This window comes from Bos indicus, chromosome 1 (genome assembly GCF_029378745.1).
Source record: "Bos indicus isolate NIAB-ARS_2022 breed Sahiwal x Tharparkar chromosome 1, NIAB-ARS_B.indTharparkar_mat_pri_1.0, whole genome shotgun sequence".
NCBI lineage: Eukaryota > Metazoa > Chordata > Mammalia > Artiodactyla > Bovidae > Bos > Bos indicus.
In genome coordinates, this window is record NC_091760.1 from 141,848,722 (window position 1) to 141,864,075 (window position 15,354).

Genomic DNA, 15,354 nt, shown 5'->3' on the forward strand with positions numbered 1-15,354 from the left:
GTTGCCGTGTCCTCTTCCAGGGGTTCTTCCCGACCCAGGGATCGAGCCCACATCTCTTAGGTCTCCTGCGTTGGAGACTGTGTACATTCTCCAATTGGAGATTGGAGTACATTGTGATCACTTTTGCTTGAATCAGTTATCTTTTTAAATATTTAAAGTTAGAAATAAAGATTTTACAATTGCCTACATAGTTACCATTTCTAGTGTTCATTTCTGTGTGTAAACCCCTGTTTCTACCTGATCTCATTTTTCTTCTGCTGGAAGGGTTTCCTTTAGTGCATTTGATAGTTCAGATCTGAGGTAATGCTTTCTTTCTTTTTTTCAGTTTTATCGAGGTACAAATTGACAAATAAAAGCTATGTATATTTAAGGTGTACAACTTGATGCTTTGATATGCGTGTACGTTGTAAAATGATTTATTGTTGTTTAGTTGCTCAGTCATGTCCAACGCTTTGTGACCCCATGGACTGTAGCCTGCGAGGCTCCTCTGTCCATGGAGATTCTCCAGGAAAGAATACTGGAGTGGGTTGCCATGCCCTCCTCCAGGGGCCTTTCCAACCCAGGGCTCGAACCCACATCTCCTGCATTGGCAGGCAGGTTTTTTTGTTGCTGTTTTTATACCACTGAGCTCCCGAGGAACCCACTGTAAAATGATTACTCAAAGTAGTGGACATATCCATCATCTCACATAATCCTTTTTTCCTTTTTTTTTTGCTGGTAGTAAGAACACTTAAGTACACCCTCTTAGCAAATTTCAAGCCTACAGTACTGTTAACTACAGTCACCATGCTGTACCTTAAATCCCAGACTTACTCATCTTGCATAACTAAAACTTTGCCTCCCTTAACCAGTATCTCCCCTTACCTGTACCCCCAGCAACCGCTGTTGTACTCTCTGAATCTATGTTTGACTTTTTCTAGATTTCATATGTAGGTGGATCGTGCCGTGTTTGTCCTTCTGTGCCTGGCTTATTCCACTTAGCAGTATTCTCCAGGCTCATCCATGTTGCTCAGATGGCAAGATGTCCAAGACTGAATAATATTTCAATATGAATACATGAGTGTATGTGTGTGTATGTCTGCTTATGATAAATTCTTTCAGCTTGTATATGTCTGAAAACACTGCTTTATCTTCACTTTTCATAAATACTTTTGTTTGGGATAGAGTTCTAGGCTGGCTGGGTTTCTCCCCTTGGTACTCTAAAGATATCACTCCACTGTCTTAGAGCTTGTATAGTTTCTGACATGAAATCATCTACAATCCTTTTCTTTGTTGCTTGGTACATAATATTTCTTTTCCTCTCTTCTTTAAAGATTTTCTCTTTAACACTGGTTATCAGCAATTCACTAGTGTATTCGTGTTTCTTGTACTTGGGGTTCTCTGAGTCTCTTGGATCAGTGGGTTTATAGTTTTTATCCCGTTTGGAAAATTTTTGGTTCCTATTGCTTCATATACTCTTTCTGCCTCCCATCCTCTCCTCTTATTTGGATGGTTGCACAGGTGACTGATTTTCTATTTTTTTTTTCAGTATTTTACTTTGTTTCATTTTAGTCATTCATATTGCTGTGTTTTCAAGTTCACTTATCTTTTTTTTCCCAATGTGTAACCTGCTATTAACACCATCCAGTATATTTTTCATCTCATGTAATGTAGTTTTTAATCCCTAGAAGTTTGATTTATGTCTTTTTTATAGTTTGTATTTTAGGACTTCCCAGGTGGCACAGTGGTAAAGAATCTGCCTGCCAATGTAGGAGACACAGGAGACGTGGGTTCAATCCCTGGGTTGGGAAGATTCCCTGGAGAAGGAAATGGCAACCCACTCTAGTATTTTTGCCTGGAGAATCCCATGGACGGAGGAGCCTGGTGGTTATAGTCCATGGGGTCACAAAAGAGGTGGACACAACTGAGCACATGTCTCTATTTAATGTGACTAAGAGATCAGTCCTGGGTGTTCTTTGGAAGGACTGATGCTGAAGCTGAAACTCCAATACTTTGGCCACCTCATGCAAAGAGTTGACTCATTGGAAAAGACTCTGATGCTGGGAGGGATTGGGGGCAGGAGGAGAAGGGGACGACAGAGGATGAGATGGCTGGATGGCATCACTGACTCGAAGGACATGAGTTTGGGTGAACTCCAGGAGTTGCTGATGGACAGGGAGGCCTGGTGTGCTGTGATTCATGGGGTCGCAAAGAGTCGGACACAACTGAGCGACTGAACTGAACTGAACTGAATATTTTGTCTATCATTTCCTAAGTAGAATAGAGTAATAATAACTGACTTAATATAATTTCTAATAATCCTATCACCTGTGTTATTTCTTCCTAAAGTTTAATTTATTAATTTTTCCCTGTTATGAATTTTTCTGTTTCTTTGCACTTTGGTAATTTTGTATTAGATGACAAACATTGTGAATTTTACCCTGTTGGGTGCTGAATACTTTTGTGTTCTTTAAAATACTCTTGAGATTTGTTCTGGGTCACAATTAATTTCCTCATAAAGAGTTTGATCCTTTTTTGTCTTGCTTTTAAGCTTTATCAGAGGCATCAGAGTAGTGTTAGTCTAGGGATAATCTTTCCTACTACAAAGGAAAGACCTTTAGTACTCTTTAAGTACCCTTAAAGAGTGAGTTTTTCTGGGTTTTTGTTTTTCACTGTGGGAAGCAGTTAAACAGGAAATAACTGGCCACAGTCATTATTCTTATGTGAGCATAAGAATTATTATTGTTGTGTGAGCTCACATGATTCTTGTGTGAGCTCCAAGCACAGTTTCTTTTCATCCTTTCACTGGCCCTCATTCATTTTAAGGTCAGCGCTAGGCTGATGGCTCCGGGGAAGTCCTCTGGGGATGTGTGGGGTTTCACTCTCTCCTCTGCATCTTGCTACCTGCAAACCCCAAGAGCCTTTGCTTCTCTGGGTTTCTGCCTCTGTCCCCCCAACTTGGGTGACACCCTTGACTGTTCCACTGCCCAGAAACTCTCTCAGTGTAGGAAGAAGGGTACCTGGGAGGCTGGCTCCATCTGTTTCCATCCCTCAGGGTTTACTGTGTCTCTTTACCCAAATTTTAATATCTTCAGAATCTTTTTCATATTTTTTTTGGTCTATTATTTTAGTTGTTTCAAGTGGAAGGGTAAATCTTGTCCCTCTTCCATCTTGTCTGGAAACAGAAGTGGTTTCAAGTGACTTTTCATTTCTTGGTGCTTTGTTCTATTAAGATATTATCTTTCCACTAAGCATGTTTCATTCTCATAATTGCTTGTTAAAGCTTCTCTATTTATAAAGGAAATGAATCTTTGAAAAGACAAATGGCCTACTGTGGAAGGACATTTGCAACAAAAGAAAGTTTTTTACTATATACATGACTCTTACAAATCCATGAGAAAAAGATAGGAATTATAATAGAAATGGTCAATGAGGGTATTTTTCAAATGGGCCCCCAACTAGTAATCAAAGAACTACAGACATGGTTTTGGATTGAGCACCATCGTTCTTCCTTACAGATGCTGATGTTGGTAAGAGTGTGAGAAGCGGCACCCCAGCTTGTGTTGATGGGCACGTGTGTAGTCTCAGCCTTTCTTGTGTGTATGTTGTCAGCATATATCTAGATGCCTAAAAGTGAGCGTACCTTGACCCATAGTTTTACTTTATTAATTCATTCTGAAACAAACTATGAATAAGGGCAAAGACTTAGGTACATGATGTTTCATATGTCAGTGTTCACAGTGGTGGAAATATTAAAAACCACTTAAATGGACTCAGAGATTGGTAAGCAGATTTGATACATCTATAATATGGTTTTTGTATAATCATAAAAACAGCATGGTTGAAAATTAAATGATATGAAAAGACATATCACATATAAAGTGAAAATACAGTGTATGGAACAGCATGATTCTGTCTTTGTTTAAAAAACTGATGCCTTTGATTATATCCAAAAATGTCAGTATTGGCTATTTCTGAGTGGTAAATTTTGAGCGTGTTTTTATTTCCTTGTTTACTTACAGTTTCCAATTTTTTACCATACTATCCCTTTGTAATAAAGGTTATTTTTGTTATGTAACAATGTGTATGCTCCATTGTATACAATTCTTTGTGACCCCATGGACTGTAGCCCACCAGGCTCCTCTGTCCATGGGATTCTTCAGGCAAGAATACTGGAGTGGGTTGCCATTTCCTTCTCCAGGGGATTTTCCTGACCCAGAGATCTAACCTGTGTCTCTTGCATCTTCTGCTTGGTAAGTGAATTCTTGACCCACTGAGCCATCAGGGAAGCCCTTGTTATGTAATGTTTGTTAAATGCTCTAGGGCTTCCCTATGGCTTGGATGGTAAAGAATCTGCCTGCCATTCAGGAGACCCAGGTTCAGTCCGTGGGTGAGGAAGATCCCTGGAGGAGAACATGGTAACTCACTCCAGTATTCTTGCCTGGAGAATCCCATGGACAGAGGAGCCTGGCGCACTACAGTCTACAGGGTCGCAAAAAGTCTGACACAACTGAGTAATTAACACTTCACTTTTCTTTCTGTCATTAGCTGAGGATGGCTGTAGGCACTTGAGCGTCTAGACGAACAGAAGGTCCGCATCCCTCTCTTCAGAGATGTTTGCACGTTCTGTTTCTTGCTTTTCTCTCCCATCACTTTTAGAAAAAGTCAGGCATGCTACATGCTAAGTTACTTAAGTCATGTCCAACTCTCTGTGACCCTGTGGACTGTAGCCCTCCAGGCTCCTCTTTCCGTGGGATTCTCCAGGCAGGAATACGGAGCGGGTTGTCATATTCTCTTCCAGGGTATCTTCCTAATGCAGGGATCAAACCCACATCGCTTATGTCTCCTGCATTGGCAGGCAGGTTCTTTACCACTAGCACCACCTGGGAAGAGAAAAAGCCATGGATCCGTGTTAACAGAATCCACATCTGTAGTAAGAAAAAGCAACCTCTTTGCAAATTATTCACATTTGTCTTTCCCCTCACTTTAGACCATACCTTTAAAGGCTGTGATTCCATTATTGTTTTGACTTTTTCTTCCCTCAGTAAAAAAAGATCTTACTGGGCAGGCCTTAGGATCTTGAGGCTTTACCTATAGGAAAATTAAATGCTTAGCAGTCAGTTTAAATGGGTTTAAATGAGTCAGTTTAAATGAGGCCTTTTTCTTTTTCCAAGTAAAACTTGGGATGCCAAGTAAATTCTATACTTGGAAAGGAGCAGATCAGTCTAGTACAGACAAATGAAATACTAGTGATCCCCAAACCTGCTTTAGGAAGTCCTTCTCCAGGGAGAATGCTTTTCAGGAATCAGTTTGCAAAGTAATGGGTAGAATTGTAGCTGTTTTGGTTTTTTTTTTTTTTTTTTCCTTGTTACCAACTATGTCCTAAATCCACTGGTATACTCATTTAACACTCTTTTTATTTTATTTTTTTCACCTCAAGGCATGTGGGATCTTAGTTCCCTGAGTAGGGATTGAACCCACTCCCCCTGCAATGGAAGTGCAAAGTCTTAACCACTGAACCACCAGGGAAGTCCCTCATTTACCTCTGTTGATTCTGGGCACTGTGTACACTGGAGATGTGTACAAGTCTAAGTGTGGGGCAAGTGTGGGGTGGGGAAAAGTCTCCTGGGCCAGGCTGACCCCGCTGGTCTTGGAACCCATTAGGAGTGTGGGTCAGGCTGATGTAGGCATGTTACCTACTATGGAATCGACCACGGAGCAGGAACTCAGGGTGACTCCACAGGGTAAATCCCCATGATTCTGGCAGGTGCAGCTGAGTTTTCTGTTCTAGATGCTTTTTACTCTTCCTTGCCCATCTCCACTGAGGGCACACAGCCACGCGACTCACCAGCGGGCTCTGAGTGGTACATGCTCACCTGCCTGGTGCTCCGTTCTGTCGTGAAGGACCTGATGCTTCAGTGTCCTTCCACACATTGCTCTCTGCCATGTGGGTTCAGCACCTGCAGACCTTGAGACACACTGTCACTCCAGCAAGAAGGGGACTGGACCCTCTGAAGGCACACGGCCACCGAGACCTCCCTGGTGTGTGCTCAGACTCTGGGGCCTTTGGAACATGAGAGCCAATGTGACTTGACTGTGGCTGATAAAGCAAACGGTTGTCTCTTGTGTCATGTGATAGAGATGACTGCTCGTTTCATAGCTGTGGCTTTTCCCCCTTCTGTCTCCTCAGAAATCGCAGGTGCTCCGGTGTCTGAAATTTCTGGGCCTTTCTCAACAGAGGACATAGCCAGCAACTGCGTCCCTGCCCTGCCGTTGAACGAGCCTGTTTTGTGGATTGTCTCCTATACTCTCATGAGCGTGTGTGGAGTCATCCTTCTCGTTTTAATCACCCTGCTGCTACTTCCGGTCCGGTGTAGGCATCACCCCCGAGATCCCGAGGTGGTCAACGATGAGTCCTCGCTCGTACGGCATCGCTGGAAATGAAGAGAAAAGCCTAGTGACCGTGAACTCGACAATTAAGACGATTCAGTGCAGCAGGCAGGGGTTATAAGGCAAGGCTTCTTCCTGTGCGCACTAGTCTTAAATCTCTGTTTTGCTTCCAGATGCCTTCCAGATTCACTGTATTTTGATTCTTGACTTTACAGCTTCCTCTTTCTCCCCTACTTCCAAGGAAAATGATAATAAAAAAGCACCTCATTCTTAATCAAAACAGAGTGAATTGGGCTTCAGGCTTTATGTAGCTGGTTATGCCAAACTATTTGGGTGTGCCGCCCCCCACCCCCCCCCAAAAAAAAACTACACAAGCCTTGGCTTGTTCTCTTTTCCCTTCTATGTCTGGAGAAATAAGTGCATATACTTTATAACTCTTCTTAGCTAATGGGAAGCTTTTTGTATTGATCACATTTAAGGGTATTTTGTACCAGGATCCATCTGCGTCAAAGTGATACAAAAAGGTTTGCAATATGACAGTGGGAGAAGTAGTCTGGGGCCTGATGATAAAAAAACATCCTGCCCCTTTCTGAGTTGGAAGGAGAGCATCAGGCCCCTTTTCTGGGTCTCTCTGGGCTCTGCCTGCGTGTTCAGTCGCTTCAGTTGTGTCCAACTCTTGGTGACACTATGGACTGTCGCCCGCCAGGCTCCTCTCTCCACCGGGTTCCCCAGGCAAGAATACTGGAGTGGGTTGCCATGACTTCCTCCAGGAGATCTTCCTGTCCCAGGGATCGAACTCACAGCTCTTGCATCTCCTGCATTGGCAGGGGGGGTCTTTACCACTAGCACCACCCGGGAAGTCCTGGGTCTCCCTGTGATCTGAAGGCGAGCTGGACTCTACTAGGAAGAGATGATCACTCAAGTCTCCACCAGCCTCTTCTGAAGACAGAAAGCCTTCAAATGCAAAGGAAGCCTACTCTTTGTACTCAATACTTGCATAGTACTATGGGTATGAAAGTAAAAACTACCTCTGTCAACACTTGGCCCAGGGTCCTGTGCCTGCTGAGGGTACAGGCAGCCTGGTTCCAGCCATTGCCCCCACCTAAAGAATCCTCTTTCCAGCAGGAGAAACGCAATAGGTGCTGAACTGCAGATCAACCTGGAGATGTTCTGTCACGGAGCTGGTTATCATCACATACGCTTACTCTTACCCAAAATGAATAAACACCGTATGAAGGAGAAAAACAGATTCTCTTTCAATAGCTTAACTGTTGCTTTTCCAGGTCTCCCCTGAAGGTAGGTTGCTGATTATTCTTTTGGGAAATAGAGACATGGCTCAGTGCCCATATCCCTGACCAGCTCTCCGAGGATGTGAGGGAATTTCTACTTTTTCCTGTGCTTTGGAACCATGAGCTTCTGTGCGCAGAACCGCCAAGGCTCAAGCACACCCAGCTGAAACAGCTTGACCAGGTGCGACAAGCAGCTGACCTACATGCTTCTTCCCTTTGGCATGTTCAGTCTTTGGTGATGAGTCAGGTGTGCGGTGGTTTCCTTGTTTGGGGAACTCCACACTTGCTAGCATTTATTTGAGGACTTTGGCGAAGAAAAGCAGAAGCCTTTAACTTGAGGTCATTACAAGAAGGGTTTAAAGGCAATATCCTTTCTCTTGCTGTGTGCCAAGTTCAAGGGTCCCTTTGCATCACTGTTGGGGTGGGTCAGATATACACTACAAACCCGGAAGGGCTCACTGAAGCATTGCCTCTGGCTGGGATGTTGTTCGTGTTCCTGTGGATGTTTCAGTCACCTGCCTGGTTCACTGTCTCCCCAAGTCACGTCCATATTGAGAAATAGATGACCCTGCCAAAGATGACTGTGCCGGAGAGATGCAGGGCCATTGATGTGTGTCTTGGTGTCCTCGCGGACACTAAGTGGGCCCCAGGGCCACTCAGTCTTGTGGCAAAGGACTGAGTTACATCTTAGAACATGGATCTTCTGTGTTCTTTAAGATGCCTTCAGGTGTGGCTGTGGTGAGAATGGGGCCCTCTTGAAATGGGATGAGAACAGGACATTGTCATCAGAAGTTCATTGCCATTTCCAGCCTCAGCTAGTTGAGAGGTAATAATTTCAAAATACATTTCAGAGATAGAAATCTCTGGGAAGTCCAATTCTCTTTTTGCCCTCTTGGCTTTTTCATGGGTTCCTGTTTAGTGGTCCACTTTACCTGGATGTGAAGGTGACACCTCTTGACAGTACCTTCCCCTTGCTCTGAAAAACCCAAACTCCTGAAATAAAAGGAGGTGATTGTATATACGACCCGGTTAATTCTGCTGCTTATTGCTTTACTCAGGCATCTTCTGTTTCATTTGCCCGTGTTTGGTTTCTGAGCTGGAGACCGTCTCTCCTGCCACCAACTAGCAGGCATGGTTCCCAGAATACTTGATAATAGCAAGTTAGATTTCAAGCTTGGGTGTTTGAATGAAGTTTGCTATAATGCTCTGTATTTCCTATCAAATTTCCTCTACCTTTTCATCTGAGATGTCAGTGGATGTGACATTTTAATGGAAATACTGAAATTACAAAAGCATAACTTAGCAACAAGAATGAAATAGACAATTGAAATTGGGACGTTTTCCTGGCATGCCTTGCTGCTGAAATTTGGACTTTGAGTCAAAACCCTGTTAGTGACACGCACCTCCTCCAGTTATGTAAATTGATCCTTCGCTTGGCAAACCTTCAAGCAGGCTTGCTTTGAACAGGAAAGGAGATAGCAGCCCTTTGGGGGTATCATTTTTATCAGGCAGCACACTGTGGAAGGGGCTGGAAGATGGTCCTCTCCTGAAAGATGCAAATTAGCATCAGGTTTTTGTCAAAACCTTGTCAACTATCTGATAGAAAAAGGATGTTTTTACGTGAACAATGTATTTTTTTAAATAGGCTGATGCTTTATATTCTTGATGAGTTATTCAGAAGCCTGAAATGAAACCCTGTCTTCAGAACCTGAAACTGTTTATCAAAAATAGCAATGAGATGGGGATTGATTTTATTTTTTCCTCTGGAATTTAGAAGAACTGCAACCGACTGGTGTGTGATCACCATGGTGAACTATTTTGTGTTTCTTATGAGCCAAAACACAGGGACCTGGTGTTAAAGAAATAGATTCCTGGTGTGTGACAACAGGGACGGTCTCCCTGAACACAGCCCTCTCCCAGACTTTTGTAAGGATTTTTCTTACCTGCTTCTGTGAAATGCAGACTTTTTGGTCCGAAATAAATTTGGGGTCAGTTACAGTTCAAAACTGTGAAAGTAACTCCCAGCAATGAGGTATTAACAACTTCACAGAGCTTTGGGCCGTAGATTCTGCAAAGCAGTTTTGCTTTGGGGATTCCATTATCTCCTTCAAGAGAAGCAGAAGGACTATTTCTTCATTTAATAGGGTCTCCTCTCAAATAGAAATTTGTCAAATTCCTCTTACCAGATCCCCACTGGGGGAGTTGCCAGGCATGGTTTAGTGCCAAGTTCTAGCCTGGTGTCACCTGATGTCATTAGAAATAAATCACTGCCTGACAGCCTGTTCCATAAACAACAATAATTGAGTTTCACAGACTTCATCCTTATTAGCAGAAAGCAAATAATTGAGTGGAGTCCCAGTGCATTTTTCTCTTGCATAAACTTATTAGAGTTGATAACAGAACTGTTCAGAGGGAATACTTGCCACTGAGGGTGTTATCTCTTTTAGGCAAAACAACTAAACACCAACCATAAAATGTAAAATGATGAGTTTTGCCAAAAGAGACACTTAGATTTCTGGGGCCAAGAAAACTCCACACAACAGAAGTTGTTGTGTACAGTTTCCGTGGGTTTTAAGAATTTCAGATTTGAACTTGTGGCAGTTTTTCAATTAAATAGCAAGATGGAAAAATACATTTTGAAAGTGAAGAGGGGAAAATACAAATATAATCGAAAGTATGCTAACAAAATAAGTGGAATTAGCTCTTTTGGAAAATGGCTTCAGTTCCAGGAATCAGCAGATTTCTTTTACTCTTAACATTGCTGAAGCCATGGGAGATGTCATTTATTTCACACAGCTGAAAACTCCAAATTTCAAGAACATTCAAACTGGAAACATGTGTTAGATGTCAGCACAGAAACACAGAAAACGTGGCCCCTTACACTTGCTTGGCATTACCTGATCCAGGTGAAGACTGGTTCATCCAAGGAACAGGGAGTAGGTGCTGGTTGGGACTAGGAGAATTCTAGAACCTGGGAAGGGCAATGGGAATAAGAGGTCATATCCCTTGGTCAGTAGATGATGGCCAACGTCTGGACGAACTGAGAACATCCCAGGATGTCGTAGGAAACTCATTTCCCCCAAGTTTGGGGTGCAGCCTACTTTCTTAGGAATTTTCCAAAGGAACCTCTCAGGATGTACAAATTTGTCAAAGAGAAACTTGCTTTGGAGACATCGCCTCTGTTCTAACACAACTGGAGAGATCTGAACTCCCAAGCAGGACATGATCCTTAGGTTGCAGGTTCAAGGTCATGCCCTAGGAAGTTCATGGGACGTGGTCAAGAGTCTGAAGCCAAAGGGAGCTGGTGAAGTTTAGGATCTGAGCATCCGGCCATGTCAACCCAGCCCTGCCGGCCAGTTCACTGACTCAGAATCCTGCAGCTTCATGAGCACACTCCTTCTCCAGGGATACCTGCTGTCAGCGACATGACCAGGAAGAAAGGCTTGGGGGCAGCAGAAACCTCCCTCAGGGCACCTGGACATCAGCATCCTCACAGGTCCACACTGGCTTTGAACGTACACATCCTTGTCAGAATTCGGGCAGCTCTGGACTCAGGAGATGCTAGTACACAAACCCAGCTTTCAGCCTTGGTAAGAACACCTTCCCGGGGGCGAGCGGAGATGGCCTGATGCCCCAAGTCAGCAACACTGTGGGATGTGGTCGTGAGAGCAAAGCCAGGCCTCCTAGTGATGCAGTGTATCTTCAAAACCTCTAGTTACTGGTATTAAGTACGAATGGGTTGTCATTTCCTTCTGCAGGGTATCTTCCTGACCCAGGGATCAAACCTGTGTGTCCTGCGTTGGCTGTGGATTCTTCACCACTGTGCCCCCTGGGAAGCCCTAACACACAGGTGTGCCCCACACATATCTATCTGAGTAGAATATTTTGCCAATGTAGATTTATAATTATAACTTATATAATTACAAATTATAGATTTATAAAATAGATTTTTGAATACAAACTCAGCTGTCATATTGATGATGTCATTAAAAGGAAACTTGAAATGTTGAAAATCTTTGGAACCTAGCCTAATTTGACATTGATATTTTTCCATAGAACTTCCTTCCTTCCCGTTGGAATAATTTTACTTTTTTTATTCATGATGCACACATGGATCAGAATTACATGAGAAACAAGTGTCTTAAAAGGGCTTATTTTTTCCGGTTTTTTAAATGTTAGGTGCAGAGGTAGTTGAAAGTTTCCTGATATAACTAAGGTTTTAGCTTGCTTCATTTCATGTGTTAGAATAAAATTGCACCTGCACCTCACATTCTGGTAGTAACACTTCTGAGTGAAAGTTAAGAAAACTTTTCAAAAATTATCTTTGTGAGTTAAAGAAAAATAAGCAAAGCTAATTAAGAATCTATTCACTTGTAATGAGAATCACCAAAAATAAACTTTGGTAACCCCAGTTTCTTTTACAATTTGGTGTTCTTTGCTGCTAGTGGTGACTTGGAATGTTTAATTTTTTTTTTCCTGACTGTGGATATAATTTTACATATCCTTATCAATGAGGCTGGAAGTTTAGGGTTGGAATTAGCATAATGAGAGGGGGAAAAATGGATGAGATTTACCATGTGCTAATAAAAGATGAAGTTTTGTGATCTAGAATGATGTATTTCCTACTATGTCTGTTAATTTGCACCATTAAATATACTTAAAGTTTAAAATCCCTATGTTCAATCATGTAAAGTAGCCACTGATTTTTTCTCAAAAAGGGTGACTTTTCTGCACTAGCAGTGTTTATGTTTTGGCTAAAGAGTTGAAAGCCTTGTATTCTTTAAAAAAAAAAGTCCTAAAAGTAGTGCTTTAGAAAATGTATTTTATGTGTGTATCTCAGATTTTCATCCTTCAATACACAATTCATACGTGTCACTTGTATTTCTGGAAATGCTTCAGGTTATTTATATTTCCCTTTTGGAATATTCCTCTATTTTTAATATATCATGTTGATTTAAATCTGTGTCACCATAGGACCAGGAGCAGGACTGTCGAGGTGTTTATGTCATCTGAAAAGAGGTTATCTTAGTCACTGATCAGTCTCCAAATTGTTATACACCTCAAAAGTGGAATTTTCTATAATAATCTTATTTTTCTACCTGTCTGTTCCACCAGTTTGAGATGTGCACCATTGAAAAGGAAATAAAAGAGCTGATTTGTTTGAATAAATACTACTTCCAACTTGTTGGGTTTGGAGTTTTTTTAACACTCAGTTCAAGTCACATTTCTGAAGTTACTGTCGGCAACATGTCATGGTCTGCTTACCTGCACTACTTTAATGGGGGTTCCTAGAAAATATTCAAGATAGAGTTGAATGGAGAGCTGGAAATTGGAGAAGAATGAAATACTTTAGAATGTGAGAACCATCCTGGGGAGTGGTGGAGAGAAACCACCTGTAGAAAATACCCCCAACAAATACATTTAAATGATCTCAAGGATTGAACAGGGCTGTCATGTGGGAACTGAAAATGGCCGGACCAGGAATACTCCTGCCGGAGATGGGGCGGGGATGGGGGGCGGGGGGTGGTCTCCAAATGCTGCAGGTGAGAAGACAGCTCCAAGTCACGTGCCCGGGAAAACACAGCAAAGGGTTTGCCCTTGTAGTGGGCCCACCTCCGAAAGCAGAGCTGCTTCTGGGCTGCACTTTCCTGCCCAGGCGCAGTGCTCAGTCACACCTTCCAGAAGCCTAGGGATCCAGCTGAGAGGGGTGTGTGCCAACTCCAGCCAAGCACAGATACCTCATGGAGACGGACATCATCCCTGAGCCGTGGGCAACCCTTTAGAAAAGCAAACTTCTTTCAGTGACTGGACACTTTTTGGTTGACAATGGGCTTCCCTCATAGCTCAGTTGGTAAAGACTCCGCCTTTAGTTCTTTCTCAAGGACTATAGATGGGCTGCCCTGGTAGCTCAGCTGGTAAAGAACATCCCCGCAATGCAGGAAATTCCGGTTCGATTCCTGGGTCGGGAAGGTCCGCTGGAGAAGGGATAGGCTACCCACTCCAGTATTCTTGGGTTTCCCTAGTAGCTCAGCTAGTAGAGAATCCGCCGGCAATGAGGGAGACCTGGGTTCGATCCCTGGGTTGAGAAGGTCGCCTGGAGAAGGGAACGGCTACCCACTGCAGTATTCTGGCCTGGAGAATTCCATGGAGAATTTCCATCACCCAGGCAAGGGGAAAAAAGAGGGGGGTAGGGTCAAATCATTAGGAGGGGAAGCAATAGTTACTGGGGAAACAGAATAGGAGGTTTAATATCTCATAATAAAGCAGATGATTAGAGTTCAAATTTCACTTTTGTTGTCGATGCGGGTGTCCTAGGTTTATCAGTTCTGCCATTCTCAGCTGAGGGTGGCACTGCAAATGCCATTTTGCATACTTGCCACTAGGTGGCAATGTTGTGAAACTTTGTCGAATGACGTTTTGTGCTTTTTTTTTTTTTTTTCCCTTTCATCCTGGCGGGCTTTCACAGACAACATTTATCCAGTGTGTCTGTGATTAAATTACATACAGCTACTATCAAGAGTGTCCACGCCTCCATTTTTCTCCAACATAGAACCTGCCAAGTATACTGGCTAGATGTGTAATCAATCTTGGGGGCAGTGTCCAAATACCTCCAGTCGTGGCCGGTTTGCTCGGCTGAGTCACAGGAAAGTAAACTCAATCGGGCAGATGCTGAAAAGTCCCCAGGTCCTCACTGTGGTGGCTGAGTCCAGACTGGAAAGATCAGCTTGTCTGATTACCAGAGCCATGATCTCAAACATAACTACTGTCTTTGTAAGGTTAAAAATTGGAAATTAAAAGGAAAGCTATTTTTTTTTAATATAGAAAGTTACTCTCTTTTATTAATTTTTTTTTTTTTAACCACACCACAAGGTCTCCAGGACCTTAGCTCCCTGACCAGGAATTGAACGGTGGCCACTGCAATGTTAGTTGCTGAGTCGTGTCTGACTGTTTGAGACCCCATGAACTGTACGCCTCCAGGCTCCTCTGTCTAAGAGATTTTCCAGGTAAGAATACTGGAGTGGGTTGCCATTCCCTTCTCCAGGGGATCTTCCCGATCCAAGGATGGAACCTGGGTCTCCCGCATTGCAGGCAGATTCTTTACCATCTGAACCACCAGGGAAGTGCCCCCGCCTTTTTTTTTTCAATATGGAAAGTTGCTCTTTAAAAAAAAAAAAAAAAAAAGTTTAACCCTGCCACGAAGCATGCAGGATCTTAGTTCCCCAACCAGGAATCCAACCCTCACCGCTGCAATGGAAGTGTGGAGTCTTAACCACTAGACCTCCGGGGAATTCCCATGAAAGCTATTTTTATTTTAAATTTAAAAAGGATATATGCTAAGATAAAACTGCTACCAAGGAAAATATTGGGGAAGATATTTGTCACAAATACAAGGACAGAAAATAACATTTATAGAATGCAAATTCTGGCATCTTAGGTGCATTATGACATTTCATCCTCAGAATGGGCCCCAACAGGTACACATTGTTACTACAAAATATCTTTTAAACCCTGGCTTGGAAGGCAGGGAGCCCAGAGAGCACAGATTCAGAGGAATCAAAGGGGACAGAGAAAGGGAGATCTCAAACCTGAACATGTCAAAGTGGTAAATAAATAAAACTGAAAAGGTCCTTCGCATGTAAAAACTGCATACAAATAATCCAGATATTCTGATGCTTTGACATCTGTGTCCTGTTGA

General features: G+C 42.8%; 1 protein-coding gene and 1 non-coding gene across 2 annotated transcripts in view; one reads left to right on the plus strand and one right to left on the minus strand.

Annotated features, from left to right (window-relative positions):
• BACE2 (beta-secretase 2) overlaps positions 1-12,839 on the plus strand; it is a 111,897-nt gene extending 99,058 nt beyond the window's left edge. Inside the window, exon 9 of the mRNA XM_019962810.2 lies at positions 6,170-12,839. Coding sequence (XP_019818369.2) covers positions 6,170-6,423 — 254 coding nt within the window. The 3' untranslated portion in view covers positions 6,424-12,839. The remainder of the gene's footprint in view (positions 1-6,169) is intronic.
• TRNAG-UCC (transfer RNA glycine (anticodon UCC)) lies at positions 5,436-5,508 on the minus strand. The gene has a single exon. It is a non-coding gene; the product is annotated as a tRNA-Gly (tRNA).
• Positions 12,840-15,354: the final 2,515 nt, after the last annotated feature.